This window comes from Mya arenaria, chromosome 16, assembly GCF_026914265.1.
Source record: "Mya arenaria isolate MELC-2E11 chromosome 16, ASM2691426v1".
In the NCBI taxonomy this organism is placed as follows: Eukaryota; Metazoa; Mollusca; class Bivalvia; order Myida; family Myidae; genus Mya; species Mya arenaria.
Window position 1 is genome coordinate 32538010 of NC_069137.1, and position 26639 is coordinate 32564648.

A 26639-nucleotide genomic window follows, 5' to 3' on the forward strand; every position below is an offset into this window, starting at 1 on the left:
TCTCATCATTCTCGTGATACACGATGTGAAATGTTTTTTGAATGCTCGGATGTTGGTAATAACTTGCTTTTCCGCCATTTATTTTAGATATCGGTTGGTGTGTACGGTAGAACAAAACCAGAACGACACGGGAACACTGATCTGAAAGGAAAAGGCAAATAACACAACTTTTTCAACACAGTCACATACAAGGGAGGATGAAATTTGATCACATCAATTGCTAAAATGGTGATAATATATTTGTCCCCACAACGACCGGTCCAAATATCATGATATAAACTATTAATCCATACAGGCATATTCTTTATCCCTCTACAACCTGAGAGCATGACCGTTTGTTTTGGATGACTTCTCGAACGCCATACTTATAAGTTAATAACTGTCTAAACTATGTAACCATTGAGTAAATGGTGCTGATTTGCCAAGAAATATGTACGATCCAAGTTACATAGATAGGATGACAAATAATTTAATTTCATATTGTTTTGTTTATGTCAACATAAACAACGGAACATTTATAACAAATATATCGATATAATAAATACGTTTACATAATGAAAATAATAAGGATTTATTGTAAAATACGATCATTTGACCTTTTATTGATAGGGAAAATGAAAACAGGGCCGCACGACCACCAGCCATCTCTCTGAAAACTACTAGTATTACCTTCTGAATAATCTGCAACGGCGGCAGTTGCTTCATCTTCTACTCTTATTGAACTGGTTCTTAAAACGAATATAACCTCCGGGTCCGAATCATGGTTTCTTACATCTTGAAGACCGAACTTGTCTCGAAACTTTTCAAAGACGCTTTGGTGTTCGTTTTTTGAATGGCACACTGAAGGCTGAAAAACATTTGAAGGTGACTTATCGACATCTTATTGTCTTAGTAGCATCCACTTAAAGGCCCATTAACGGCATGTTTAAAATAAAGAGATAAAAAAGGAAATACTTTTATGGATAAGAAAGTTAGAATCATATCAGTGATGAAGATATCAAATTAACAAATATGGCAAACAGAAAATAAAAAGTTATATACAGTTAAACTGCGTTCCCTCAAACAAGCGGTCGTTCGAGAACCGGCGTTCCCTCGAGGTCGGAGCTTGGTCCCGAACGTTTTTCCTTCTATTTTCATATAAAATATACCCACGCTGCATCGAAACCTAATTATGTCGAGCAGTCGAGCAATATCCTCGGTCCCAAGTACACAAATCGTGCACAAAACCTTATGGCTCCCTCGAGGACATAATTTCACTCTTTTTCCCGAACGCGTGTTCCAAAATCAACAAACAATTGCTGGGTGTTAAAATTTTCGCAAGTTGTAAAAATTGCAATGACAGTTGAGCAAAAACCGACAAGATGCGCCAATCAACAATCTTTGATTTTGCGAAACTTAAATCTGACTAATGCCACAATATGTACTGTCATTCAAATGTTGATTGATACGAAAATGTGCTTTTTTGTTAAAATAAACATTTCTATTTATTCATTTATTGTTTTTTTCTTTTGCGCTTTATATTTAGTTTACGTCAACCTTTGAACATATTAGCGATTTCCACAACGCAACACATAATCGGTGTCTTAGTAAACAGTCTGTTTGACGACTTTAAACTTAAAATACACTGAAAGATATTTCATATCAAACTGGAAAATTGAAAATCGGGTCGTTTGAAACATCGGTTCCCTCGAGGTTTTGGCTCGGTCCCTGGCGACCTCGAGCGATCGCAGTTTTACTGTAGTGCCTTTAGAGTTTAAATATGCTTTCTTAGATAACATAAAACACACGTTTATTTAACAAATAATTAAACACGGTACAAACATAGATGAATGTTTATACGATATGTTCTTGGTCGTCCACTTTAAGAATGGCGTCCTTCATATTACCTCAGATGTGTGTCTTCAAGATATAACAGAGCTTTTGCCGATTAATGAATTAGGTGACTAACACATACCTTTTCTGACAATGCCACCAAAGCGTCTGTATCATCTCTTGGAATAATCAGAGTTATTTTATATGCTTCTTGTGTCTAAAATAAAGAAATAACATTCGTGGAATATAATTGTTTGTGCGCATTCCGTAAACTATATTGCTATCTTTCTTACACTGAGGAAAATAACAATCCTAGATTTACACCTGTTTGTGACATACAGTATATGGTTAGAGTCGATCCAAATTATGTACTAGTATATAGGTTATTAACGTAAGTCATTGAATCTAGAGTGAGTCATATTGCATGACGTGAAAAGGGAGCTCTATATTTATACGTACAGACGAGTTCAGCTAGTTTCATAAACATACAGAAACCATTTTATCATATGCGCTTACAACAGAATAATCTTACTGTATATCAATGATCGTATTTATTTATAGTGCGCACAAAGAGAACCTTTAACAACCTAATTTATTGGCTCAAACCTTCCTTAAACAGTCAGAAAGAACACTTCAGATTTACACCAATTTATAAACATTTGTAATAGAATGAATTCAAAAATTGAATCGAAAAACTCGATCTTTAATTGTAAAGATATATTTATGCATTATGCTTTCATAAATTCATACCTCACTGTTTTTACGCCAAAAATTCACAAATCTTCCAATTGCACCAGCTTCCTGACAAGTTTTGTTTCCTTTATTTTCTATAACTTTAAACAAATAGCCAATTTTGCCGTCACATGCTTTCAAATTTTCTGTAAGATTGTTAATTTTAACTTCCATCACTTCCTTTTCATCCCTCAAGCCAGCGACAGTGACTTTGAGTTCTTTGAATTCTTCGAGCACTTGCAAAATTTCATTAGGTTTTAAATTGTTTATTTGCTCAGTTTCCCTGATTCCATTTACACATTTAAGCGCTTGTTCTTCCATAAGAGATTGCTCCATGTTAACTCATAAAATAGTTATGTTACGACAAAATGTTCATACTGATAATATTGTCGGGTGGGCAGGTACGAATCATGATAGGCGTTTAAGGAGGAGCAAAACCAATCATGATAGGCGTTTAAGGAGGAGCAAAACCGATAGTTATGGGTGTGTGTACGCTTATATGGTATTATGAGACTTACAAGTAAATATTATTTAAAATTTTATTTAAGCCTGTGTATTGATCAATACAAATATGGGGAACAATCAGTCTTGGAGGAAAACTAAAGATAATAAAAGCTTCATAGAGGTAGGTGTTTTACACTCTTTTATATTAACTCTCGTTTACGATATATTACTGCAAGCAAGAACTAAAAAAACGCATCTCACTTTTTTTGAGGATCAGTTAAATCAAGTGATTGAAAATAACGTGGTTTCATGAAGTTATGTATCGCCTTACTTCATACCTCATCAGCGTACGTCACACACACGGCTGCACATCAAGTACCGTGTAGATGCCATAATATCGTTTGCCACTTGTCGAACATATAGGCTTTCGGCGAACGCCGGCCGTAAAATGTACGTGAAGTTAGCGGCCTAGCGGCCTAGCGGCGTAAAGTTAGCGGCCTAGCGGCGTGAAGTTGGCGGCCTAGCGGCGTGAAGTTAGCGGCCTAGCGGCGTGAAGTTAGCGGCCTAGCAGCCTAATATGTTGTCTTATTTTAAAGCGTGGATACATGCCTTTCCTTTTTAAAGAATGGTATATTAACTGTTGCTTTAAAATAAGACAACACATTAGGCCGCTAGGCCGCTAACTTCACGCCGCTAGGCCGCTAGGCCGCTAACTTCACGCCGTTAGGCCGCTAACTTCACGCCGCTGTTTAAGAAAAAAAGGCATGTATTCATGCTTTTAAATAAGATACCATATTAGGCCGCTAGTCCGCTAGTCCGCTAACATCACGCCGCTAGGCCGCTGAATCGCTTGATCGACTTGTTTGAAGAAAAAAATGAAAATCGCTTCAAAATGATATTTTTTGCATAAAACAGCAAATACATCATTGTTTTAGAAGAGCAAGCATGTTTGCATGCTTTAAAATAGATAAATGTTTGATCGACATTATTGAAAAAAAATGTTGAAAATCGCTCCAAATTGATATTTTGTGCATAAAAACAGTTACTAGTAATATATCATTGTTAAAGAAGAAAATATATGTATCCATGCTTTAAAATAAGATACAATATTAGTCTGCTAGGTCGCTAACTTCACACCGCTAGGCCGCTGAAGCGCTGGATTGACTTTTTTTTTAAATGTTGAAAATCGCTTCAAATGATATTTTGTGCATAAAAACAGCAAATATATCATTGTTTTAGAAGAGCAAGCATGTTTGCATGCTTTAAAATAGATAAATGTTTGATCGACTTTTTTGAAAAAAAAATGTTGAAAATCGCTTCAAACTGATATTTTGTGCATAAAAACAGTTAATATATCATTCTTTAAAAAGAAAAGGCATGTATCCATTATGCCGCTAGGCCGCTTACTTCACGTCGCTAGGCCGCTAGGCCGTTAGGCCGCTAACTTCACCCCGCTAGGCCGCTAACTTCATGTACATGACCGTAAACGTATTTCGTCGTTACTTTGAAGTTGTAGAATGACGTTCTACTAAATAGCATAAATAGTTAAAATAAAGTTTCACCAGTTGGCATTATTATTTCATACAAAATTAAGCGTCGCCATAAGCCGGTTACATGAGTGATTGGCTTCTGCTGATAGCATGTAAAACAAAGCAGACTTAATTAATTTGTAATGGAAGTAACGATCCGATAGTTTCCGTAATATTCTTGTCCAACTTGGCTTATGTCGATAAATGCAACACAAGAACATTAGACTCAATTTAAAAACAAGAGGTAAAAGATGGCCTTTTATCGCTCAACTGATCGGAAAAAAACGGATCTAAAGTTATTGAACATACCGACCGCCGACCAACAATAAATATTCCAAATTGTTACCTTTACCATTTCCCTGTAAGGGAACACGAAAATGTGTCTTGCATACCTTGAAGTTTTAAAATTTTAGAAACATAACAACATCGCAATTTTACAGACTTATAATAATATGATTATTTCTTCAAACAATTCTTCACTTGATTTTCTTCTCGGGGGTTTTAAATGATAAACTGCATATAGTTTTACGTTAAACATGTGTTACTCTGTGAATCATCCTTCATGGTAGTGGAAGATCGAGCTTTCCAGCCCTGGTCAAAACAAATGTGTTTAGATGTGAACATCATAATAAGGTGATTTATCATATAATATATTTATAATGTAAAATAGATATTGCTTCCTTGTAATAAAACCGGTCTTATTTTTGGTATTCTCTAGACTGAAAAATACTTAAAAGAAAAGGTCAAGATACATTCTGGAACGCCACTTAGACTGTGCTTGATCGGACACACGGGGGCAGGAAAGTCTTCATTTATCAACTCAATATTCACGGTGTCAAGAGGACAAATATGCGACATGTCAACAGAAAATAATGACCGATTGGGCGGTGTCGGCACGCATGTGGTATGATTCTCTCTTTTTTGTTATTGTTCACATACTCTTTTCTTAATATATCAAATACGTTTTATAGCTGCTGTAAAAATATAGCCTTTCAGTGTATCCCAACAATTTACAGTTTCGGCGTATCAGGTCAGGCGAAAACGATATCTTTCAAGATGTCGAGATCTTTGACAGCATGGGCCTAACTGAATCACTCGGAAGTGACAAAGTCGACGGAATCAAAATGGAAGACCTTAAACACATGTGTGAAGGACGCATCAAACCTGGTCATACGGTGCGTATTCTCATTTAACTATTTATTTAAATTGTGTTCGTAAGTATGCTTCTTTTTATCTCAAAATAAGTCGGGAATTCAAATTTGAATTTTCTTATCAATTTTAATTGTATGGAAGACAAAGCATCGTTGTCTTCGAGTGGATGATTGGCTTTAATATTATCTGAAATGATTTTGTTTCAACTAAACGGTGTTTTATCTTAGATTTGTTGCTTTAAATGTTTATTTACAGTATATAATTCATATGTAGACTGTATTTGAACTTGCTTGGACAATTTTAACTTTCTTAAAACGCCGCAATGTGCAAAGGGAAGGTTTGACCAAATATAAACTTTCGACACTGAACTTTCACATCCTGACATGAGTGTAGCTGGTGGTACACAACCTTTCCATGGCTTGCCCGGACAAGCCAAAATTCATGACGTTTTGACTTTTAAGTGCAACCTTGACCTACACCAGACATGCTTCTTGAACGGGAAACATTAATAAGTTATCGTGCACATACAATACCCCAATGCATGATGGCATTGCAGCCTGACAAGCCGTAATACAGGGCATTTTCAAAAATGACCTTTTAGTGTATTTATTTTTGTGTGTCTTTGATGTACAAACCTGGGTTTTGTACGAGGCACTATAACTTGCCATGGCGAATAATTTTGACGAGTTATGTAACAATCTCTTTATGCATGTAAAAGTAATAGCCCGAACACAAACTACATCGCAATTTGACCAATGACGTTTTTTTGACTGTGCCATTAAACTTTGGTGAAAATATATGAATCTTATACGCAATACGCCGTCTGTTCATTTAGATTTTTGTTTCTTCTCAAGCCTTAAAGTAGCAGCAGCCCCGACACAAATTGTAGATACCGCCAGCCTGTCCGCTCACCCAACATAACTCAATACGAGTTTTTTAGTTTTTTCTTCAGAAAACCTGTTTAAAGCTATGTGTATGCAATTTTAGTTTAACCAGGACACAGTGAACTCAGAAGGTGAACGGAAGTACCAACCACATTGCGTTATATTTGTTATTAGCGCTGAAACTCTCCTAGAAATTGAAAATGGACACAAGAGTGTTCTGTCTCAGAAATTACAAAGTCTTCACTCCATCGTTCCAGAAGGTATGTTTAATTATATTTCGATCAAAGATCTAGGTTTATGTCAGACAAGTTAACAATATCAATGTCTGATTAATTTTAAAATCTAATAGTCCGATATATACCACCCTTTCACAAACTCTGTTTGCTTTGTTTACAAATTTAAGTCTGTTCTGAAATAAAGAAAATTGACGTCAATCAGCATTCCTCACATATATTATCATCATGCACCTCACTTCTAACGTAATCATTTCATATCTTGTCAGTGCTTTTCACCTTTGATTTGAAGCTGAAACAGTCTTCACTAAATTACGGAATGCCCTTAGGACCATCGCCTGTGAATGATTTGATCTGAAACGAAATACTCGATAGTACGATGATGAAAACGCGAATTCACGTAACTACAATGATGTAATCGTGACAGTACGATGATGAAAATGCGACTACTACTACTTCTACTACTACTACTACTACTACTACTACTACTACTACTACTACTACTACTACTGCTGCTGCTGCTGCTGCTGTGCTGCTGCTGCTGCTATTTATACTAATTATTCTAATTTAACTGCTACTGCTGCTACTGCTGCTGCTGCTTCTACTGCTTCTGCTGATGATAGTAACAATGATTCGACAATGTTTAAACTATATAAATCATAATGCGACGATGACGACTAAGGTGATGATAATGATATATGATAAATCGACAGGACGACAATGATGGTAAATTTAATAATGATAATGCAACGACCACGACAAAAATGATGATACAAATCATAACATTAATGCAACGACGCCACTGATAATAATTGTGATGACGTCAATGATGATAACGATATTATGATGCGTAGTTGTTGTTTTTGTTGTTGTTGATGATGACGATGATGATGATGATGATGATGATGATGATGATGATGATGTAAGATGATGATGATGACGACGATGATGATGATGATGATGATGATGATGAAGTAAGATGATGATAACGCGACAGTACGATGATTGAAACACAACAGTACGATAATGAAAACACCACATTTCGATGATGAAGACGATTCTACGATGACAGAACGATACTACGAGAACGAAAACGCGAAATCACGATATTTCGATGGTGAAAACGCGACAATACGATAGTAAAAACCCGATATTTGATCGCATTATCATCATCGTACTGTCGTAATTATGCCTTTTCGCTATCGTACTATCGCGTTTGCATCATCGAACTGTCGCGTTGTTCATTAACGTTTTTTCGTGTTTTCAGTTTTTCATCATCGTTCTATCGAGTATTGCGATTCAGATCAACACATTCACAGGCGATGGCCCTAATAGCAATCCGTATGAAATAGACGTTTGATTATCAAATTTATTTACAATAATTACTTCTAATAACAATTCTAACATATATTTGAATCACACGCTTTTTTGTGATTATAATTCCTTTAGTTCACTTAACAAAATATCCCTTATGTGCAATACAATACCTTGCCTAATTAGTAATGAATGCGGGCTATTGCATAGATATCCGCGATTCTTTCCATGAGTATATATTGATAGTTAACTAAACCCGTTAAACGCTTCTTTCAGTATTACTGTGGTATTTTGAAAGGGGAACACCAACCTCCATTAAAAATATACATGACTCAGATATTTCTTTTCGGAAAGACTTCCATATAGAAATTTTGACATTATGACCACAAATTTAACGAGTTTTGGTATACTATCCTTTTTTAAAATGTCCATTGTAGTGCTCCTATTTAAATGATTATGTGTAAAAGGACTTTACAATAATAGCTTTCTATTCGATAAAATTATTTTACTTTCCCTTTCAGAGATAGCGCGGATAACAGTCATCACGAAATGTGACAAAATATGCTCAACGGTTACTGCAGATATAGCAAATGTTTACAGCAGTCGTAAAATATATGAAGTTGTAGACATCGCTTCAAAACTCTTTGGCGTAGCGGAAAACAGAGTGTTTCCTGTTGTGAACTACGTTAATCAAATAGAAAGCGACGCGATTTTTAACGTTCCTATTCTTTATCCTCTCCTGTTTGCCTTAAACTTTAGTTTGAACAGAGTACAAGTTTCAGGTACATCATCTGATTAACTGGTGGATGACCCAAATGAGCTTTTGCTTGCTCATGCTCTGACAATATATATATATATATATATATATATATATATATATATATATATATATATATATATATATATATATATATATATATATATATATATATATATGTGTGTGATGACATCCTGGAATAAATGTGTTCGTGGTAAAAAGTGTCTTAAAGTGTGATACAATTATTCACTTCGTCTGTCAATATCATAAATCACGCTATGACTATAATTATCATGGGAACCAAACGCTTTGATTTGCATTAAACTATATTTTGAAGATGGTAAAAGGCTGCAGAGGCGCAGTCATTGAATACTTTTTAAACGTTACAGTATTTGTGATATTCGACCTTTGTAATAGCTTGTAAGAATTACCAGTTTAGCACATCTTTAATAATAACATATGCATGAACTTTATTGACTGAAGCGTTTGTTAAATTTTAAGGTTATGCATGTTTAATGATAAATAAATCACCTTTCAAAAAGTCTTAAAGTTTATTTTCATGGAAAACCCCATTTAAAACAACATTTTGCCTCAATTAAGATATGCATAGAAAAAACCTTTAAGCTGTCATTTGTGAAAACCATTAACACATATTCACTCAAACTTCCATAGCAAATATGAAATGTGTACACTCGGTTATAAAGTATAGACTTCAGGGCCCCGTTTCATTAATGGTCGCATCGCAAAATTAGACTGCGACGTCGCAAATTTGCCGATCGCATCGCAAATTGTGTTTCATCAAAATTGCGACGTCGCAAAGAGCACCTGCTGGTCGCAAATATCGGTGCTTTTTTTGCGACTGGGTACTACCAGCCGTGCGTTCAGTTACCGCAAACGGTCGCTAACATTCGCAAACGGTTGCAAACAAGTTGTATTGAACGCACCGGTAGCCGTGTACGTTCGCAAACGGTCGCTACCTACAATCGGGGATCGTATGCGAAGAAAACAAAATGGCTGCCGTGTAAGTAAACATATCGATTTCTGTTATTAAACTTCACAAAATAGTATATAATGCCGTCAAACGTTATTCCGAGTTTGTTTATTTCGTTAAAATGCGACATTTGGGATATTACTCATGTTTTTTCTTTATTGTACTTTTTGATCATGATATTAATTTGTCATTTTTAAAGTGAAGCTATGTTAATAACATAGCTTCACTTTAAAAATGACAAATTAATATCATGATCAAAAAGTACTAATTATTGAAATTTAACTTTCAAAACAATAAAAGTATAACATTGTTATACTTTTATTGTTTTGAAAGTTAAATTTCAATAATTAGTTTCTTATACCGTCTAGAAATAATGCATCGTAAAATTCAAGATTTTTAAATATACAGTAATGGTATGTTTTTTAATTTTCATGTTTTCTTAAATGTTGTGATTGTCCGAAAGGTTATTTACATGGACATTTTGTTGTTTATTTCTTTCAGAAAACCTATTTTTGCTGGTGGCTGGATGAAACTAAGGGTTGTGTTAGATGATGGCGCAACAGATGTCATTCAGGTTGATGCTGAGGCATACCGAAGTATAGTTTATGACCAAGGTGAGGATGAACATTGATCTAAATTAAAATCAAAATAGTAATTGATAATGCACCAGTCAATTGTAGCCCCCCCCCCCCCCCCAGGTTAGGGGTATAGCCCAGGTAAACTCCTTGCTTTATGGGGACAAACTGAAGGTAAAATCCCCGGCAAATGCCCCTGCACCAAGGGACCCTATGTAAGGGCAATTGCCGCTATATTTAACGTGAAGACAAAACCACCGCATTAACCCAGCACTGTGGAGTAACGGGGAAGGTAAAAATTCGGTCCATTTCCCGAGACCTAGGGGATAGAGTGGTTAAAATTGACTGGTGCATAATAATTACTTAATTTATACTGTATGCATTCCACTTGCCTATGTGTATATTGATTATAGTAATATGGTTCTTCAGATAAACTGTAAACAAACCTGTTCTCATGTCTTACTAATAATATCAGTGATAATGTTAAAAATATACCTCATTTTACTTTTCTTTTAATTTTTAATTAGCATGCATAACGTCTTCATTTTATATTCTTTTATAGATCAAGGGACTGCAAAAAAGGTTGTGGACGGTTACAAGGAAGCCTATGGTGAGTGATTTCATGCATAGAATTACTGAACACATTATCAAAATGAAGCATATACAGTATCAAACAACATTGAAATGATTTTTTTGCTAAAATGCCCTATTTTAAACAGATAGCTTTTATACCAAAACCTCAAATTTTCCAGCTGTTGGAAACAAGTTATTAGGACATTACATTAAGTACTATTCTTAAAATGCCAACATTTAACATGGGAATGTGGTATTTTATGTGGCATCAGCTGGAGAACCCGGTTAAAATGAAGTAGGCCATGTTTGTGAGTTGTGACCTCGAATCAAATGATATGTGCTCAGGCCAGGATTCGAACCACTTTGCTTTAGCGAAAATTAGTAGACAAGAATTCCCTTTTAGAAGATTTTATTACCTATATTTAGTTAACTTTTAAGCCAATTAGTTAATTGCTTATCATTCTCAGCATATTTGATTTCAACAGGACGAGATAAATCCATAGTTTCACTGGAAGTCATTGGTGACGTAACTGACGTTGATGGCAACAATAATGTTATAGATGATGTTGTAGATGAAGGTAATTATCTTAAGTGGTTTTTTTGGCTAATTTGCATGTAAATAATATGTAACAGTAACAGTAAAATGTGTATACCTATATGTGCTTGATTTCACCTGTACCATTACTTATGGACATTTGGGGTGTTGTTACCTGTGATGTAAAACTAAAAATACAAACATTTATAAAATATGTATGTGTTATTTACTTATTGTGTTCATCATTTTGTGTACTGTATAAGTAAATAACACCAATATTTGAAGTTGAATAAAGTTGATAGCTTTCAACTCCAGATCTTGGAATTCTTCTTGCATATATATCATAATGCTGTTGTTTTCACATTTTTATGTTGAAATGCATTTCATTGTAAGATATGATATCTTTTAGAAAGCCAAATGGTTGATGAGCTGGGAAGCCATGATCAGCCGATCAACAGCATGAAGTGCACTGGAGGTATAACTTTCTTTTCTTTTTTTAAATATTAAGTGTTTTCTTTAGAATTTGTAGAATTGTCATATATTACATTTTAAGAATATGTTTTTGCTTTATTTTCTATATTAAAGACACAACTTGTTTAAAATTATAACATTTTCTACTATCTTGCAACAAGTAAATTTAAATTTGTGTGTTTATTCATTTTTATCACTTACTGTTTAACTTATTGCTTTATCAGTATGACATAAATAGATCCATGTACTTGAAATATGGACTTTCAATAGATTTGTTGTCATAAAAACTGCAGGTCTGATGCAACAGGGTCATCCAAGGTGTCATAAAACAGATGTGGATGTTATTTAAGACAAATATATTCATGGAACAAAATGGAGTACATTTTAAAGTGATAGTTTACTTTGCATGATGATTTCATATTTCAGGTCATACTTGGACACATGAAGCAGTGCTGCTACTGATTGATTTATTCGGCAAAAATAAGGATAAATTTGCATATTCCTGCTTCAAACAAAAAGACATCTGGCAATGCATTTCTGAAAAAATGAAAGACAGTGGGCACACTGTTGATGGCGTTCAGTGTAACGAGAAATTTCGTTCCCTGAAGTATAGGTAACAATGTCTACATTTTTTGTATATGTTAAATGTATTTTGGTTTTGTGCATTTATTCATGTATTGTTATGCTTGAGAAAAACCTTCACTTTCACATCAAATACTTATTGTCCGGTGGGTACTTTTTATTTTTTATAAACAAATGCTATATACAATAATGAAACATGCAGTTCTGTTGATTTATAACACAACTTATCAATTATTCAATTACATTATTGTGTATGCTGTAAACATGACACATTTTGTGTACAATAAACATATCTTTCTATTCAACTGTGTGTTTTCCTGCACTGTGATTGAGTTCATGGTAATGAATTGATTGATACTAATATATTTCATTAAAAAAACATTTTAATTCTTTATTTCTATTCTTAATTTTGATTCATTTCAGACATAAGGTGATTACTGACAGTAATGCCAAGAGTGGGCGGGGGAGACGAAGTTGGCAGTTCTATGAGGCCATGGAAGAGGTTATGGCTGGAGACCCTGCTGTTAGGCCCATCAAAGTTGTGGCATCAGCATTGACTGCTCAAGGTGTACTCATGTTTTCAAGCTGTAGTTTATAAATGCCTTTGATACACATGTTAATTCTTTGGTATTCATTTAGTTTTTTTAAATACTTGAAAACATAGGTAAACATGTTACTAATCTCATGATATGGAACTTTTATAATGGTATATCTTTTACCTTACCTGAGTGCAAAGTACTTGCGCTCAGATAATTGTTTTCGGCTTGTGTAAATTGTGTTGTTCTTACGAAATGTCTTTCATTATTTCAGTTATGTTAATTGGACATTAGTTTATAATATTCAGCATACACCTCCTTTGTATTCATTAATACATTTACCCTGAACATGTTTTTTTATGATCAAATAATGTGATGGTATTTTAAGTAACATCCTCCTTGAATTATTATTGCTTTAATGAAAAATTATTTGTTTGTTACATTGAAAGAAGTGTATTAAAACTTTATATGAACATTGTTTCATTCAGAACGGTGTCCCCCAAAAAGGCAGCTATTTACAGCTACACCAATAAGGCCGCAGAATGAAGAACACAATGAACAATCAACTCCCGGTGACCAAACACCTCACACACGAAAACGCCGACGTGTTCAACAGGAGCCACCTGAATGGTTTCAGGCTTTTAGGGCTGAGCAGAATGAAAGGATGGACCGGTTAGAAGCAGCCAACAACTCCCTGATAAAAATTGCACAGGAACGAAATGACATTTTAAAAACCCTTGTAAATCATTTAACGAAGAATAAGTAAAGTAAAATTGATTGTTTGAAGATTATGGAGAGCTATACTGTACTTCTCATCTGGTTATTTTGTGGCAACTACCAACTCTATCATATCTCTTAAACTACATGATGTATTGCATTGAAACCGTATACAATGCTTCCCAACCATCATACAAACTGAAATAAGCAAGTAAGCTAAATCTATCATGCATTTAAGGCATATTATGGCCCTCTGTCTTTTGAATTAGATGATATTGTTATTATATTAGGGAAAGTTTGGATTTTCCCTTATAAGTCTAATACCTTCATTCAATTCTATTCACAAAATCACGTTTTAGGGCAGGCTGGGATACTTATAACTTCTATACCCTTCATTCAATTTATTTGTAAACTTCACACAGTTATTCAAGACCATCCCGCCTTAATACAAGTTATGGCACCTGATTGACTTGGGAACTTATCTTCAAGCTTATTGCAGGTTGAAGTTTGAGGGCCATTTTAACCCTTAATACCAACTATGGCCCTTTTTGTGTTAAAATGTCTTGCATCATTGTTTGGGCGGTCTAGTGTGAAGGCAGCTCAAAGCAACCTTATGGCTCAAATAATTTTCGGTAGATTTCACATGTACTGACCAAAATTGGTATAAAGGAAGAGTTTAATGAGACTTCATGGGATTGCATCTGAGGTCCCTTGGATCGAGATCAAGGACAAAGGTAATATCTGTAGAACAATGGTTGGTATTGAATAACTTAAGTAAGGGTCGACATATTGAAAGCCAACTTAGTATACATTAAGAGTTTATCGAGACCTTTCATAAGATTTTGTTTATTGCTTATGACAAGCACATCTATTATTATTGTATTCACATCTAAGTTGAGTGGCGTAGTCGAGCCCCTTGTCTTACGACAGCTCTTGCATTATAAATGTAATACTTGAAAATGAAAAACAAATATTAACACTTATGAAAAATGTGTTGTAACAATCTTGTCTCATGCTTTATAAATTTTTGTAAATGTTTTCTTTGGAAATGTTCTCTTTTGAAAAACATTGATGAGCCAGTATCATATAAAATAATTCATTCTCTAATTCAACTTTTATATTACATAAACTGAAACCATTCTCAAAATCCTTTATGTTATGACTCTTTAAAGCCACCTCAACTCTTATGTTAAACAATGCTTTTAAAATAATTAATACATTATACAATGCTTTTAAAAAATTCATTAACTATGTTCAGTATCTGTGCATGAACCAAGTTCATTGATAATGATAATTATTTTGCTCAAATACACCTTATCCTATTGATTTTAATTAATAAGAAGGCTGGCAAATTATTGACATATGCATTTTTTATATTTTCTTAAGATGTTTTGAAGTGAAATGAGTTGATGCTGAGGTTGAGATTAGAGTTCTGTTTGTGTCCTTAGACAAGAACTGTTCTCATGTTTGTGTTAATTGCTGATAGTTAATGTAAAATACTATAGGCAGTTTCTCTTATGTCTGCAGTTGAACTTGCGTCCACCTGTTACATACGTAAATGAGCTCGATGATAATGGCGGAACGAGGACTCTTTGGCTATTACCATTATTCTTAAATGTGTTCCAACAATTAAAGACTTCTGGTTTGGTCTGAATGTTAAAAGGTAGCAAATAAGGTTATTTTGCATGATGAATTAATTTCATAAGGTATTAATAAGTAAATGATTGAAAGTGAAATAAAACAAAATTATGAAATTGTAACTTTTGCTATTGTTTTTTAATTGTAACCCATCTCGTATTAGAAACAATACGAGGTCCATATACAGGATTTAAAAACAAAAACGAGCGGATAGTTCAGGCATCTACACTTTGGGCATAGCGTCAATATGGTAGAAGGTCATGCTTTTACTGTGGTTAAATACTAAGTTTGTTATAACAAACTTTATGTTTATGTCTTAAAGCTGCACTCTCACAGATTGAATGTTTTGACAACTTCTTTATTTTTTGTCTTGAAACAAGCAAATTTTTGCGTATTTATTTGCAAACTAGTGATAATATACTGCTGACAAAAGATCAGATCGCAGCTTTACATATTTCTGTCCCAAAATTTATGTTTAATGCATTTTTCTTAAACCGTTAGTAACAGTTTAAGCCATATAACATTACACTTGGATTGAAAATATGAAGATCTGCGATCTGATCAATTGTCAGAAGTCTTTTATCACTGGTTAGCAGATATTTACGCCAAAAAATTTCAATTCCAAGACAAAAAATAAAAAAGTGGGAAAAACAGTAAATCTGTGAGAGTGCAGCTTTAACTTTTGGCTATTTAGCTTGTTTCTGTAGTTTCATATACATATTGTTACATAATGATGGTAATATGTTCTACATGTAATTTTTCCCGGCATCATAAGTTGAAACAACTTAAAGTAAAAGTTAAAAAATAAATAAACTAAGCTACTTGAGCCTAATTAGATCTCATAACATTATTGTTAGGTTCATAGAACATAATCAACTCATGCCTTTAAATTGTGTGCATTTGAATTAACATGTACTGACAGCTAAATGTGGCCATCGATCAAGAAGTCAAAAGGTTTCAAAAAGAAGAAACTATCACTTTCTATCCCTGCTTGACCTTTATTACTACAACTTATTTTTCAATTACATCTGTTAAAGTAATAAGAATCAAACAGAATGCATGGGTTCGAAATGAATATACATTCACAAATTCCATGGAATATGTTGGAAAAAGCTCCATAAATCTATTTAAATTAAATAAGATAATGTTTATGTCACAGAATCGACAACATGTTAAGCTAGAGATATTACAACAAATTAGCAATGTTCCTGCGCTTTTCCTCTCCAGCTGCATTAAGTGAATCGCTACATCCCTCCTCCTCTACACTTGCAGAATCATATTCTACATCTTCCACGACATCTTCGCCCTCCCTGTCCAAAATGAAGTTATGTAGGACACAGCAAGCCGTTATAACTTCTGGTATTTGTTCAGCCAGAAGCATATCAAGATTTTTCAATCGTCTAAACTTGCTTTTTAAAAGCCCTATCGCACGTTCAACATCAACTCTAGTTGACGAGTGAGCCTTGTTGAACTTCTTCTGTTGAGCATCAAGATGGCCATTGTCTCTATATGGGACTAGCATATACCTGGATAGCGGATATGCCGAGTCCCCAATCAAGTGGTAAGGTGCAGGGAGCTGCTGGCATACATCTAGTAATGGGCAGTTCCTGAAAACTCTTGCATCGTGCACAGAGCCAGGCCAACCGGTGTATGTATCCAGCAGCCGGAGTTTACTGTCGCAAACAACCTGCAATTGAATGCTAGGATAGCCCTTCCTATTTATGAAAGAAGCCCTGTGCTGTGATCGTGGACCAGGAACTGGAACGTGTGTGCCATCTACAGCTCCAACTATTCCAGGAATCCCACACCTGGCACTGAACCCCTCTGCGACCTGATCCATCTCCCTTCTCGTGGTGGGAAAATTAATAAAATTGCTCTTCTGTTGACAAAGGGCCTTAGAAGAACTCATCACAGTCAGATGGAGAGTGCCTTAAACATAAAGTTCAATAGACAATTAAATAAATATTAATATAACATGTGTTATTTGCAAATCTTTTTATTGAATGTAAGAGAGCTATCTTTTGGCAGTGAAAGATGACATTGAAAGTATTACATATACATTGCAAGTTTGTAAAAAAATTATGATTGTTAGTTCCATATGGAAATATTATGTACATTAAATAAATAATACCAGTAAATTAAATGAACATTTTAATGATTTTTATTAATGTGACACTCTTCATCAAAATCATTATATACACATGTATAATAAACATCAATTTTGACTAATAAATCTTCAATTAATATTAAAAAATGCTTTCATGCAAAAATTAATTACTCGGATAAATGAGGTTATAACCGTGAACATGTATTTTAAAGCCCTGATATATTGTGTATTCTCATAAGGTAGAAACATCATGTTTTATGCTCATTTCTTTCAAATTAAACTCGGTATTCTTCATAAGAACCATTTTTTTCGACATTATTTCTATCTTTTTGGAAAATTAAAACAGTAATGGGTATTATTAATTATGGGACATCTTATTTGAGAGTAAGAGTGCTTGTTTAAAAATATGTTGTGGAATTGAAATGGACTTAAATTATGTGTCAGTCAGTTGAACATAACATGCCCTGTTAAAGTACAGAAACTGTTTTAATATATACCTTTACTTATGCCAAATCTGTCTGCTACGCTCCGATAACACTCCATATTGCCCAACATCCAAAGTGTTGCCAGCATTCTCGTCTCCAAAGAAATGGATCTTTCCCTGGCCATATCTGGGGCAACAATTTTACACAGCTCCTAAAAGATTGATAAAGTACAGAGAATATACATGTATATTAAACACTTACATGTAGGTCAATAGAAACAGATATATATATATATATGCTTTAATAACATGCACACAATTCTACAACGAAATGTATGTTAATGTTTGATTTCCATTTTGATGCTGGTGCAGTTGGACTTTAGGGAAGAGAGACAAATGGGTTTTGTACAAAATACCATTATTCAAAATATAACATTCTCAGTAATCCCTGTGTTCACCATAATTATAACCCAATGAAGTTAGTGTCTATATGTTATATAGGTATCCAAGCACAGATTGCGAAGCATCTTCATTGATTGAAAAGGTCAAAATTTAGTTTAAAACTATTGAAATTTTTAAACGATTGTGAAACAAGCTATTGCAACTTATATCATTCACTTTCATTGGCACGATGTTACGCGAGAGTGTAGTCTTGTGTTGTGGGGAAAACCGGAGTACCAGGAGAAAACGCACTTGCCCGCCTTGGTGACCACTAACCAAACTCACATGCACCCAGGCCGGGAAATGAACATGGGTCACCTTAGTGAGAAGCGAGTGCACTAACTACTGCGCTAACCGGACAACCGAATCCAAAGTTGCAAATATGTGACATTTGTAAGCGATTTGGAATACCAGTTCTCTACTGTTTTGATCACATCCAGTGACATACTGGCATATTGAAAACATATGGACAAATGTTTTAAAAATAAAAGTCTCTACATTTTAACTAATTTCTTACCTCAAAAGTTGACCGATGCATTCGAAGGTGGGACTGAAATTCCACATCAGAATACATTGACACTACGTCTGGAACATAACCTTCAACTCGAACCGGAGCAGGATTGCTACACGTCAGCATCAAGGAAGTATCTGTGGTTAAGAGAACTTTAATTACACCTGAGGACAAAAGATATTCTTCAGGGGGCTTATCTTTGGAGGAATCAAATTCAGCAAAATAGATATTGTATATATAGAACAACCTATTTTCGACCACAACCTATTTTCGACCGCCTCCTGAAAATGGGTAAATCACTTCTATTTTGCGTCACTTCCGGTAAAAATAAGCTCCAATTGTTAACCATAACAGTATAACTGTCAGAAAACTTCATTTGAAAAAGAATGGGAATGGTGGTGTTAAAAAAACTTAAGTTATACTTGAAACAACACCAATTTGTCATTTTTAATTAATGCCAAATTTGACCCTTGTTTAAAATGATTTCACATGTAAAATACTTCTTTAAAATCGTGTTGTTTTTGTTTGCCAGATCTTACATATCTACCAAAGCCTAAAACCTATGCCCTATTGTTTTCTTAGTATAGTGCACAACATTAAAAGCGCATCAAAATATGGTATGTTGCTTATTCTAAAATTAATGAAATTCATCTACAGGTAACTATATTGAATTGCATTTGGGAGCTCAGTTACCATAAAATTAAACATATTGCAGCCTAGGCAGGTCATATGAGGCTCATTCAGAGTTGTACCAGTGATAACAGGGTTCATGATGGGTGAATTTATCATTTTGTACCCATGTGAAAGCCATTAGAAAGGATGATGCATTCCTTTGCCACTCTTGTGGTGATAAGTCACTAAAAAGAGACTGTATGGCAAATATGTAAATATCTAAGAACTTTTTTTAAAAATAAAATACATTAAACAGTTTAAACAAGTTATACAAATTAAAATAAAAAATATTGTACACAAACTTTTGTTGCGAAGTATAGTTAAAGGTCATGGTCGAAAGCATGTTGTATCTAGGTCAAATACAACATGTGACAGCCGCCATTTTGGATTCAAAATGTAAACAACAGACGATTGAAACAGATTTTATTTTTTTGTTTTTTGAAGGATGAATGATTGCTTTAAATGGTACACACAAACATTTATTTCTTATTATCACTTATTTATGATACAAATGTAAATAATCCTTAGGCGGTCGAAAACCCGTTGTTCCGGGATACAACACTACAGTATAGCGTTAAGTACTATAAAATGTATTATTAAAATAATGTCAAATTTAACTGTATAATAATCTTACATTTACTAACAATCAATTGCATTTATTTTGAATCTTTAAGTAATATGTATCAGGCGATATAACTTTTATCGGTAAAATAATGTTTACAAAAATATGGGTGGGGTATACTTTTTTTATACTAAAACATGAAAATACGCATAAAACATACGTACACACGTAACATAACTATAAACTTACATGAAAAATCGGACATTGCCTGTGTTGCGATAGTAATATTCCTTTCTACATGCTCAAGTATACTATCGTCAGTAATTTCGTCGATTAGGATGCTAAGGACGCTGTCTGAGTCCGCCATATTGAAATCGTTAGCGGAGAACAAGGCAGTCAATACACTAGTTAGCGACGCGAGCTGTAATCGGCTCACGTTTGCGGTAACTGTTTTTTCGCGGACCCCTTGATTCAGGTAAAATGCCGCGCTGAAAGAAGTTCCATATCTATCATGTTTTCCACATGCATAGTTCAATTATTATGTGTGATGTGTCTTAATAAATCATTTATTGTGCGAGTCTGAAACTCGATTATTTGCATTTTGGTCAAATGAAGGTATTAAAAATGATTTATCCTGTCTCGTAGTAATTTATGCTTTTACATATTGTCAGAGGGGTGAGCGCAAGACTGTGTTAAGTGTAAAGCAATAAAGAATGCACTTAGCACAGTCTTGCGCTCACCCCTCTGTCAAATTGTGCAGTACCGGGTAATAAAAGTAGTCCATTGAATTTCCCGCCAGCTTGTCAAAACGCGCCCAATTCTGTGGTACTTCGGCTAAAAGTAGTCCATGAATGTGAAGTGTCGTGCGTGCTATTTTGTTATTTCATTAAAATAAACGTATGGAAATTAAAAAAATTAACGTCGAGAAACGTTTGTTATCATAAGTGATTTATATACAATTCATTTCGGGCTAACTCTTCTACAAACCACAAACTATATCTGGTAAGTAGCCAACTATAACAAATTGTTTTTCCTTCAATTTCTTATTGTATGTGTTGAGTATTTTACAATCATAGCAGTGCACTGTTATTTTTGTCTTGTGACATATCTGCACAATTTACAAAGCGTCCGAAGTCAGTCATTTTTCAAAAACTCTGGGCATCGTTCAACAACACCGGAGCCTGCCATTTTGTAAAATCTCGGCCCTCGTTCAACAACAACGAATCGACAATCAGCAGTTCCTTTGCATGCACTTGAATATATTGTCATTCACTTGAGTTTTCTTTTTATCGTAGGTTATTTATGTTTGATGTTCTCTGTGCATTTTTAAACAAACCATTTTTGCACAAATTACGTAGCGTCAAGGGGACGCCTGAATTCGACTTCGGAAAAACGATCCGTCTTCGTTCATTTTAGCATGCATGGAATAATTTCGTAACCAAGTCTTATGTTTATCTCGGGTTATATATGTATGTTGTATTCCGTGCATTTCTACTTAACGTTACTCGAGTGCGCATGCTAAATTTAGGTTATCATTTTACTGCGCTATTCGCCCCCATCGTGCACCACCATTATCAAACATGTACATTTGGGATTTTTTTATTGATGTTCACACTCACAGACATGTATTGAATTGACATATTAAAGACTGGTTAAAAATCAATTAACATTTTGTTTACATCAAGAGTTTGATAATCAATAGTTTGAGGTGTTTGGAATATTGGATACATTGTTAAAATATTGTAAAGCAAGTATTTGAGAAGCACTTGTGACTTTTTTCATCAAGTGTTTACATCACACGTGTTTGAATATTGGAAACGAGATTTTAATTGTTAAGTGGGTGTTTGATCAATAGTTTGATTTTAACTTTTTCATTTTTATTGGTCGAGCTTCTTTGATTCTAAGTCCTTTGGACTGTATTGAGCACAAAGTGTATTCTAAGTGTTTTCTCAAAGTGTATATATATAAAAGTGAACACTTAAAAATTGATTGCGTAATTGTTATACAAAGTATACCATCACCCATACATAGAGCTTATTGGATAGAGTGTAACAGGATTGTGAGACTGTTATTTGATAATATTTGGCAAGTGTTTACATCAAGAGTTTGATAATCAAGAGTTTGAATCAAGAGTTTGACTTTTATCTCGAGTGTTTCAAGTTTGATAATCAAGAGTTTGACTTCTGTCTCGAGTGTTTCAAATATTGGATACATTGTAAAAATATTGTGAAGCAAGTGTTTGAGTATCAAGAGAATAATACACATGTGACTTTTTTCATCAAGTGTTAACATCACACGTGTTTGAATATTGGAAACGAGATTGTAATTGTTAAGTGGGCGTTTGATCAATAGTTTGATTTTAACTTTTTCATTTTTATTGGTCGAGCTTATTGGATAGACTCTGTAACAGGATTGTGAGACTGGTATTTGATAATATTGGGCGAGTGTGTTGTTCACCATGGGTGTTGCAATTCAGCAATGGCGTGCACAGATTGGTTGCTTCTATAGTCAATGTAATGGCCACTCTAATTTAACACTGACCGACAATGTTGTTGAACTTGAGCAGTATTGTTTTAGCCCAGACTTTTGTATAAACATCTCGGGAATACCTACAGTTATTTGCATTTTCTCGCTTTTACTTCTACTAGCAGGTGACATTGAGATGAACCCTGGTCCTACTATATTTCTATCAACTCTCCCTTTGCATGGCCATTTCCATCAAGGTTCACACATATTTAGCCCAGACTCATGTGGAAAGCAATGTGTGCCCTGTTGTTTAGCATTCTTTCTTAAAATTGAGACTAAACCACCAGATTTGAATGTTTGGACTGCTGATGATATTGATTAAGTATTATGTGCAGGTGATTATATTTATCGAGACATTGTCTCAAAGTATACCATCACCCATACACATTTGCATCCTAGAGATCTCCCAGATATAGTGAGCATGAATAATGCATTTTACACGGTCAAGTTGAAGAAAACTTAAAAGTGGTAATTTGTGCAAGGGATATGTGGGTGAGTACCCTCTGCTCAGTTTAGAAAATGCTATCAATATGGCCATTTCCTCAGACAAGTATGCAATCTTCATTTGCAAAGGGAATGCATCTGCTATTCATAGACATGCAAATGAGTTTATTGTTTTTGACTCACATTCCAGAGATTCTAGTGGATACCGTGTTCCAGATGGTGATAGCGTAATCATTCGAAAACACAACTTGAACCTTTTGAGTGAATACTTCCGCAATTTGGTACATTCAGTTTCTTGCAATTCAGCTGATATGAACATTCAATATGACTTGCATGTTTTCAATCTCAGATCCATTGCAGAAAATAATGTACGTAAAAACAAACACAAGTTTGTAAGTATTGTGCCAGAACAAACACTGCCATCATCTCAGACGTCGACCTCTATACCATTGCATGCATCTCCCATTGTTGCAGATTGTTTTCCACCTTCTCATCCAGCAGTTTGTGCGCCCATCACATTAATTGACTTGCCATTTCTTGTCCCTGTCAATCAACCTGTTGTTAACAGTAAAAAGAGAAAGAAATCCTCAAATGACCGCACAAAACCTGGCTGTGCGCAGACAAAAAAACAAAAAACATCCCTGTAAAATTGTAATGAAGAAGAAATTGTATCGAGGTCCCATAATTCAGTCTCTGTTGGCCCTGAGTATGTTTGCAGTAGCTGCAACCAGCTTTTTTTCAAACATTCAGTTTTGAAACTTAAGTCCGACCTAATTCCGACTGACTTGAGTGCAAACTGTTTGAATGGAACTTCAAGTGTTGATGGTTTAGAATGGGTGTGTCATCATTGTAATACATATCTCAAACAAGGCAAAGTACCACCATGTTCTATAGGTAATAATCTGAAATTTGCAGACATTCCAAATGAATTATCAGGCCTTACAGAATTAGAAAATCGTCTTATAGCTCCGAGGATTCCATTCATGCAAATACGTGAGCTACCTCGTGGTGGTCAAAATAGTATGAAGGGAAATGTTGTCAACGTTCCATCAGACGTCAATAGCACTGTCAGATTACTGCCTAGGAATATGGATGCTACCGAAACCATACCTTTGAAATTGAAAAGAAGCAAATCTTTCAAGAGTTATATCTTATTTGAACAAATCAGACCTCAAAAAGTACTTGCTGCGGTCAAATGGTTAGTTTCAAACAGTTTGCTTTTCCAAAATGAAGGCATAAAAGTTGATGAAAATTGGCTGTATCAAACTAATAACACCTTCAAATGTGCTGAAAATGATTTGGTAGATGAGTGTGATAGTGACAATGACACTACCACAGACAATTGGTCTGAACCTGATTTATTACGACAGCCTCAAGGAAACTTGGATACTGTTATGCAAGCAGTAGATTTCAGAGAATTTAATCGAATTCTTACTGTTGCACCTGCAGAGAGTAACGTTCCATTGGGTATGTTTCAAGACATAAATGCAGAGTTTTTAGCTTTTCCTAGCATTTACTGTGGTCAAACCAGAGACTCAAATAACTGTAGAAAAGTTTTGTTGCATTACAGCACAATATGTAAATGGGAATTGCGGAATAAAGACAGGCGTGTGGCCAGTAACATATCAAACATATTTTTCAAGTTGAAGAAAGTGCAAATTAAACAAATTTCTGATAAAGTGTCTTTAGCGATTCGCAAATGTAAATTGAAAGGTCGCACGTTAACAGCAGGAGAGATTCTAAATGAAAATAGTTTTCAGAATATAATTAAACATGATGAAGGTTACAAGGTTTTGAGAACATTGCGTGGCTCGCCTCCTTATTGGGAACAAGCTAAAAAGGATATATTTGCAATGATTAGGCAGTTGGGTATTCCTACATGGTTTTGTTCCTTTTCCGCAGCAGAGACTAAATGGCATGCTTTATTACGTATGCTGGGAAATATAGTTAATAAAAAACAATATTCTGATGATGATATCTTGAACCTTTCATGGCATGAGAAATGTGAACTTATCAAATCTGACCCAGTGACATGTGCCAGATATTTTGATCATAGAGTGCAAGTCTTCCTGTCTACTGTCTTGCAAAATGAACAACACCCTATAGGACAGATTAATGATTATTTCTACCGTGTAGAGTTTCAGCAAAGAGGTTCTCCGCATATTCATATGTTAATCTGGGTTAATAATGCTCCCAAGCAAGATACTCATTCAAATGATGCGATTGTTTCTTTTGTAGACAAATACATAACTTGTCATAAAAGTATAGAAATTAGCAATTTGATCAATTACCAAACACATCGTCATGCACGAACATGTAGGAAAAAGCATACAGCCGTGTGTCGATTTGGGTTTCCTATACCTCCAATGGAAAAAACTGTACTTCTAACTGGCCTTGACCCAGACTTTATTGGACGTGCAAAAGCTGAGAAAGGCTATAGCATGATTATGAGTAAACTTGATCAAATGAAACTAACTGACAATAACATGACAATGACTACTTTCCTTCGTAGCATGGACATTTCATACAATGATTACATTTTGGCAATACGTTCACACATAAGTCCTGGAAAATCTAAATTATATGTTAAACGTGGTCTTTCTGAAATTCGTATTAACAATTACAGCCCTGTATTGTTGAAGTGCTGGGAAGCAAACATGGATATACAATATATACTTGATCCATTTGCATGTGCTGCATATATTGTTTCATATATTTCAAAAGGTCAGCGTGGTATGTCTAATTTGCTCAGTGAAGCATGTAAAGCTGCACGTACGACAGCAAATAACATAAGACAGCAAGTAAGGAGTATAGGAAATGTCTTCCTGTCACATGTTGAAGTAGGTGCGCAAGAAGCAGTGTACTTGTTGTTGCAAATGCCGTTGCGAAGAGCCTCTCGTCAGATAACCTTTCTTAATACCAATTTTGTCGAAAATAGAGTCGCATTGATTAAACCATCATCTGAATTGAAGAAACTTCCAAAAGAGTCTACATCTGTTGAAACCGACAATAACATTAAAAGGTATCAGCGTAGACCTCATTCAATGGAACAGTATTGTTTAGCTGATTATGTTGCATGGTTTGACATCAAATATCCTCATAAAAATGAAAAAACAGTACTGAATTGCCAGAAACAGATTATGAAATTGATACACTTGATGATCCAATTATTCACACATTTGGTTCATGTAGTTCTGATTCTGTAGAAGTGCATTACGCTCATGATGGTGCAATTTTAAAGAAACGATCAAGAGAACGAGTATTGTACACTGTTGGCTACAACATTGACAGTGACAGAGAGAATCATTTTCGAGAGTTGATTATGCTTTACCTACCATGGCGTAATGAATCGAAATTGATAGACGGTTATGTATCTTTTGAAGAAAAGTACAACATATTTGCAGCAATTATTGACAAGAACAAGCAGTCCTATCATCGAATGTCTTCTTCTGATTTGGCAAATCTTAATTCGGATTT

The 26639-nt window shown here is 34.7% G+C and overlaps 3 protein-coding genes across 7 annotated transcripts; 2 read left to right on the forward strand and 1 right to left on the reverse strand.

Moving 5' to 3' along the window:
* Positions 1-1919: 1919 nt before the first annotated feature.
* Positions 1920-8931, forward strand: LOC128222549 (interferon-induced protein 44-like). The gene is made up of 6 exons (XM_052931611.1): positions 1920-1939; positions 3093-3169; positions 5236-5421; positions 5534-5692; positions 6657-6813; positions 8622-8931. Exons 2-6 carry the CDS (start codon positions 3116-3118, stop codon positions 8897-8899), a joined length of 834 nt encoding a protein of 277 aa, XP_052787571.1. The 5' UTR covers positions 1920-1939; positions 3093-3115; the 3' UTR covers positions 8900-8931.
* An 827-nt stretch (positions 8932-9758) lies between these two features.
* LOC128222226 (uncharacterized) lies at positions 9759-15591 on the forward strand. Its single transcript, XM_052931165.1, has 8 exons — positions 9759-9878; positions 10350-10462; positions 10986-11033; positions 11482-11574; positions 11941-12006; positions 12429-12615; positions 13008-13150; positions 13609-15591. The coding sequence occupies exons 1-8, from the start codon at positions 9868-9870 to the stop codon at positions 13884-13886; spliced, it is 939 nt and encodes a 312-aa protein (XP_052787125.1). The 5' UTR covers positions 9759-9867; the 3' UTR covers positions 13887-15591.
* An 868-nt stretch (positions 15592-16459) lies between these two features.
* On the reverse strand, positions 16460-20574 carry LOC128222049 (putative nuclease HARBI1). 5 transcript variants are annotated; one of them, XM_052930809.1, is made up of 4 exons: positions 20442-20574; positions 18965-19095; positions 18080-18218; positions 16460-17404 (listed from the first exon to the last, which is right to left on the reverse strand). In XM_052930809.1, exons 1-4 carry the CDS (start codon positions 20557-20559, stop codon positions 16662-16664), a joined length of 1131 nt encoding a protein of 376 aa, XP_052786769.1. In that variant the 5' UTR covers positions 20560-20574; the 3' UTR covers positions 16460-16661. The 5 variants fall into 5 exon arrangements, with proteins under 5 accessions (XP_052786769.1, XP_052786768.1, XP_052786772.1 ...); XM_052930808.1 differs by lacking the exon at positions 20442-20574 and adding an exon at positions 19223-19622; XM_052930812.1 differs by lacking the exon at positions 20442-20574 and adding an exon at positions 19459-19621.
* Between the last annotated feature and the right edge of the window lie 6065 nt (positions 20575-26639).

What these genes read in the sequence shown, in the direction of transcription:
- LOC128222049 (XM_052930808.1), bottom strand. Translation starts at nt 19,403, where the DNA reads ATGACAAATTGGTGTTGTTTCAAGTATAACTTAAGTTTTTTTAACACC. An exon ending in CAGGAGGCGGTCGAAAATAG is followed by an intron (nt 19,096 to 19,222) that starts GTTGTGGTCGAA and finishes TCTTAACCACAG; the next exon opens with ATACTTCCTTGATGCTGACG. An exon ending in TGCATCGGTCAACTTTTGAG is followed by an intron (nt 18,219 to 18,964) that starts GTAAGAAATTAG and finishes TCAATCTTTTAG; the next exon opens with GAGCTGTGTAAAATTGTTGC.
- LOC128222549 (XM_052931611.1), top strand. Translation starts at nt 3,116, where the DNA reads ATGGGGAACAATCAGTCTTGGAGGAAAACTAAAGATAATAAAAGCTTC. An exon ending in ATAATAAAAGCTTCATAGAG is followed by an intron (nt 3,170 to 5,235) that starts GTAGGTGTTTTA and finishes GGTATTCTCTAG; the next exon opens with ACTGAAAAATACTTAAAAGA. An exon ending in TCACTCCATCGTTCCAGAAG is followed by an intron (nt 6,814 to 8,621) that starts GTATGTTTAATT and finishes TTTCCCTTTCAG; the next exon opens with AGATAGCGCGGATAACAGTC.
- LOC128222226 (XM_052931165.1), top strand. An exon ending in CAGCATGAAGTGCACTGGAG is followed by an intron (nt 12,007 to 12,428) that starts GTATAACTTTCT and finishes TTCATATTTCAG; the next exon opens with GTCATACTTGGACACATGAA. An exon ending in TTTCGTTCCCTGAAGTATAG is followed by an intron (nt 12,616 to 13,007) that starts GTAACAATGTCT and finishes GATTCATTTCAG; the next exon opens with ACATAAGGTGATTACTGACA.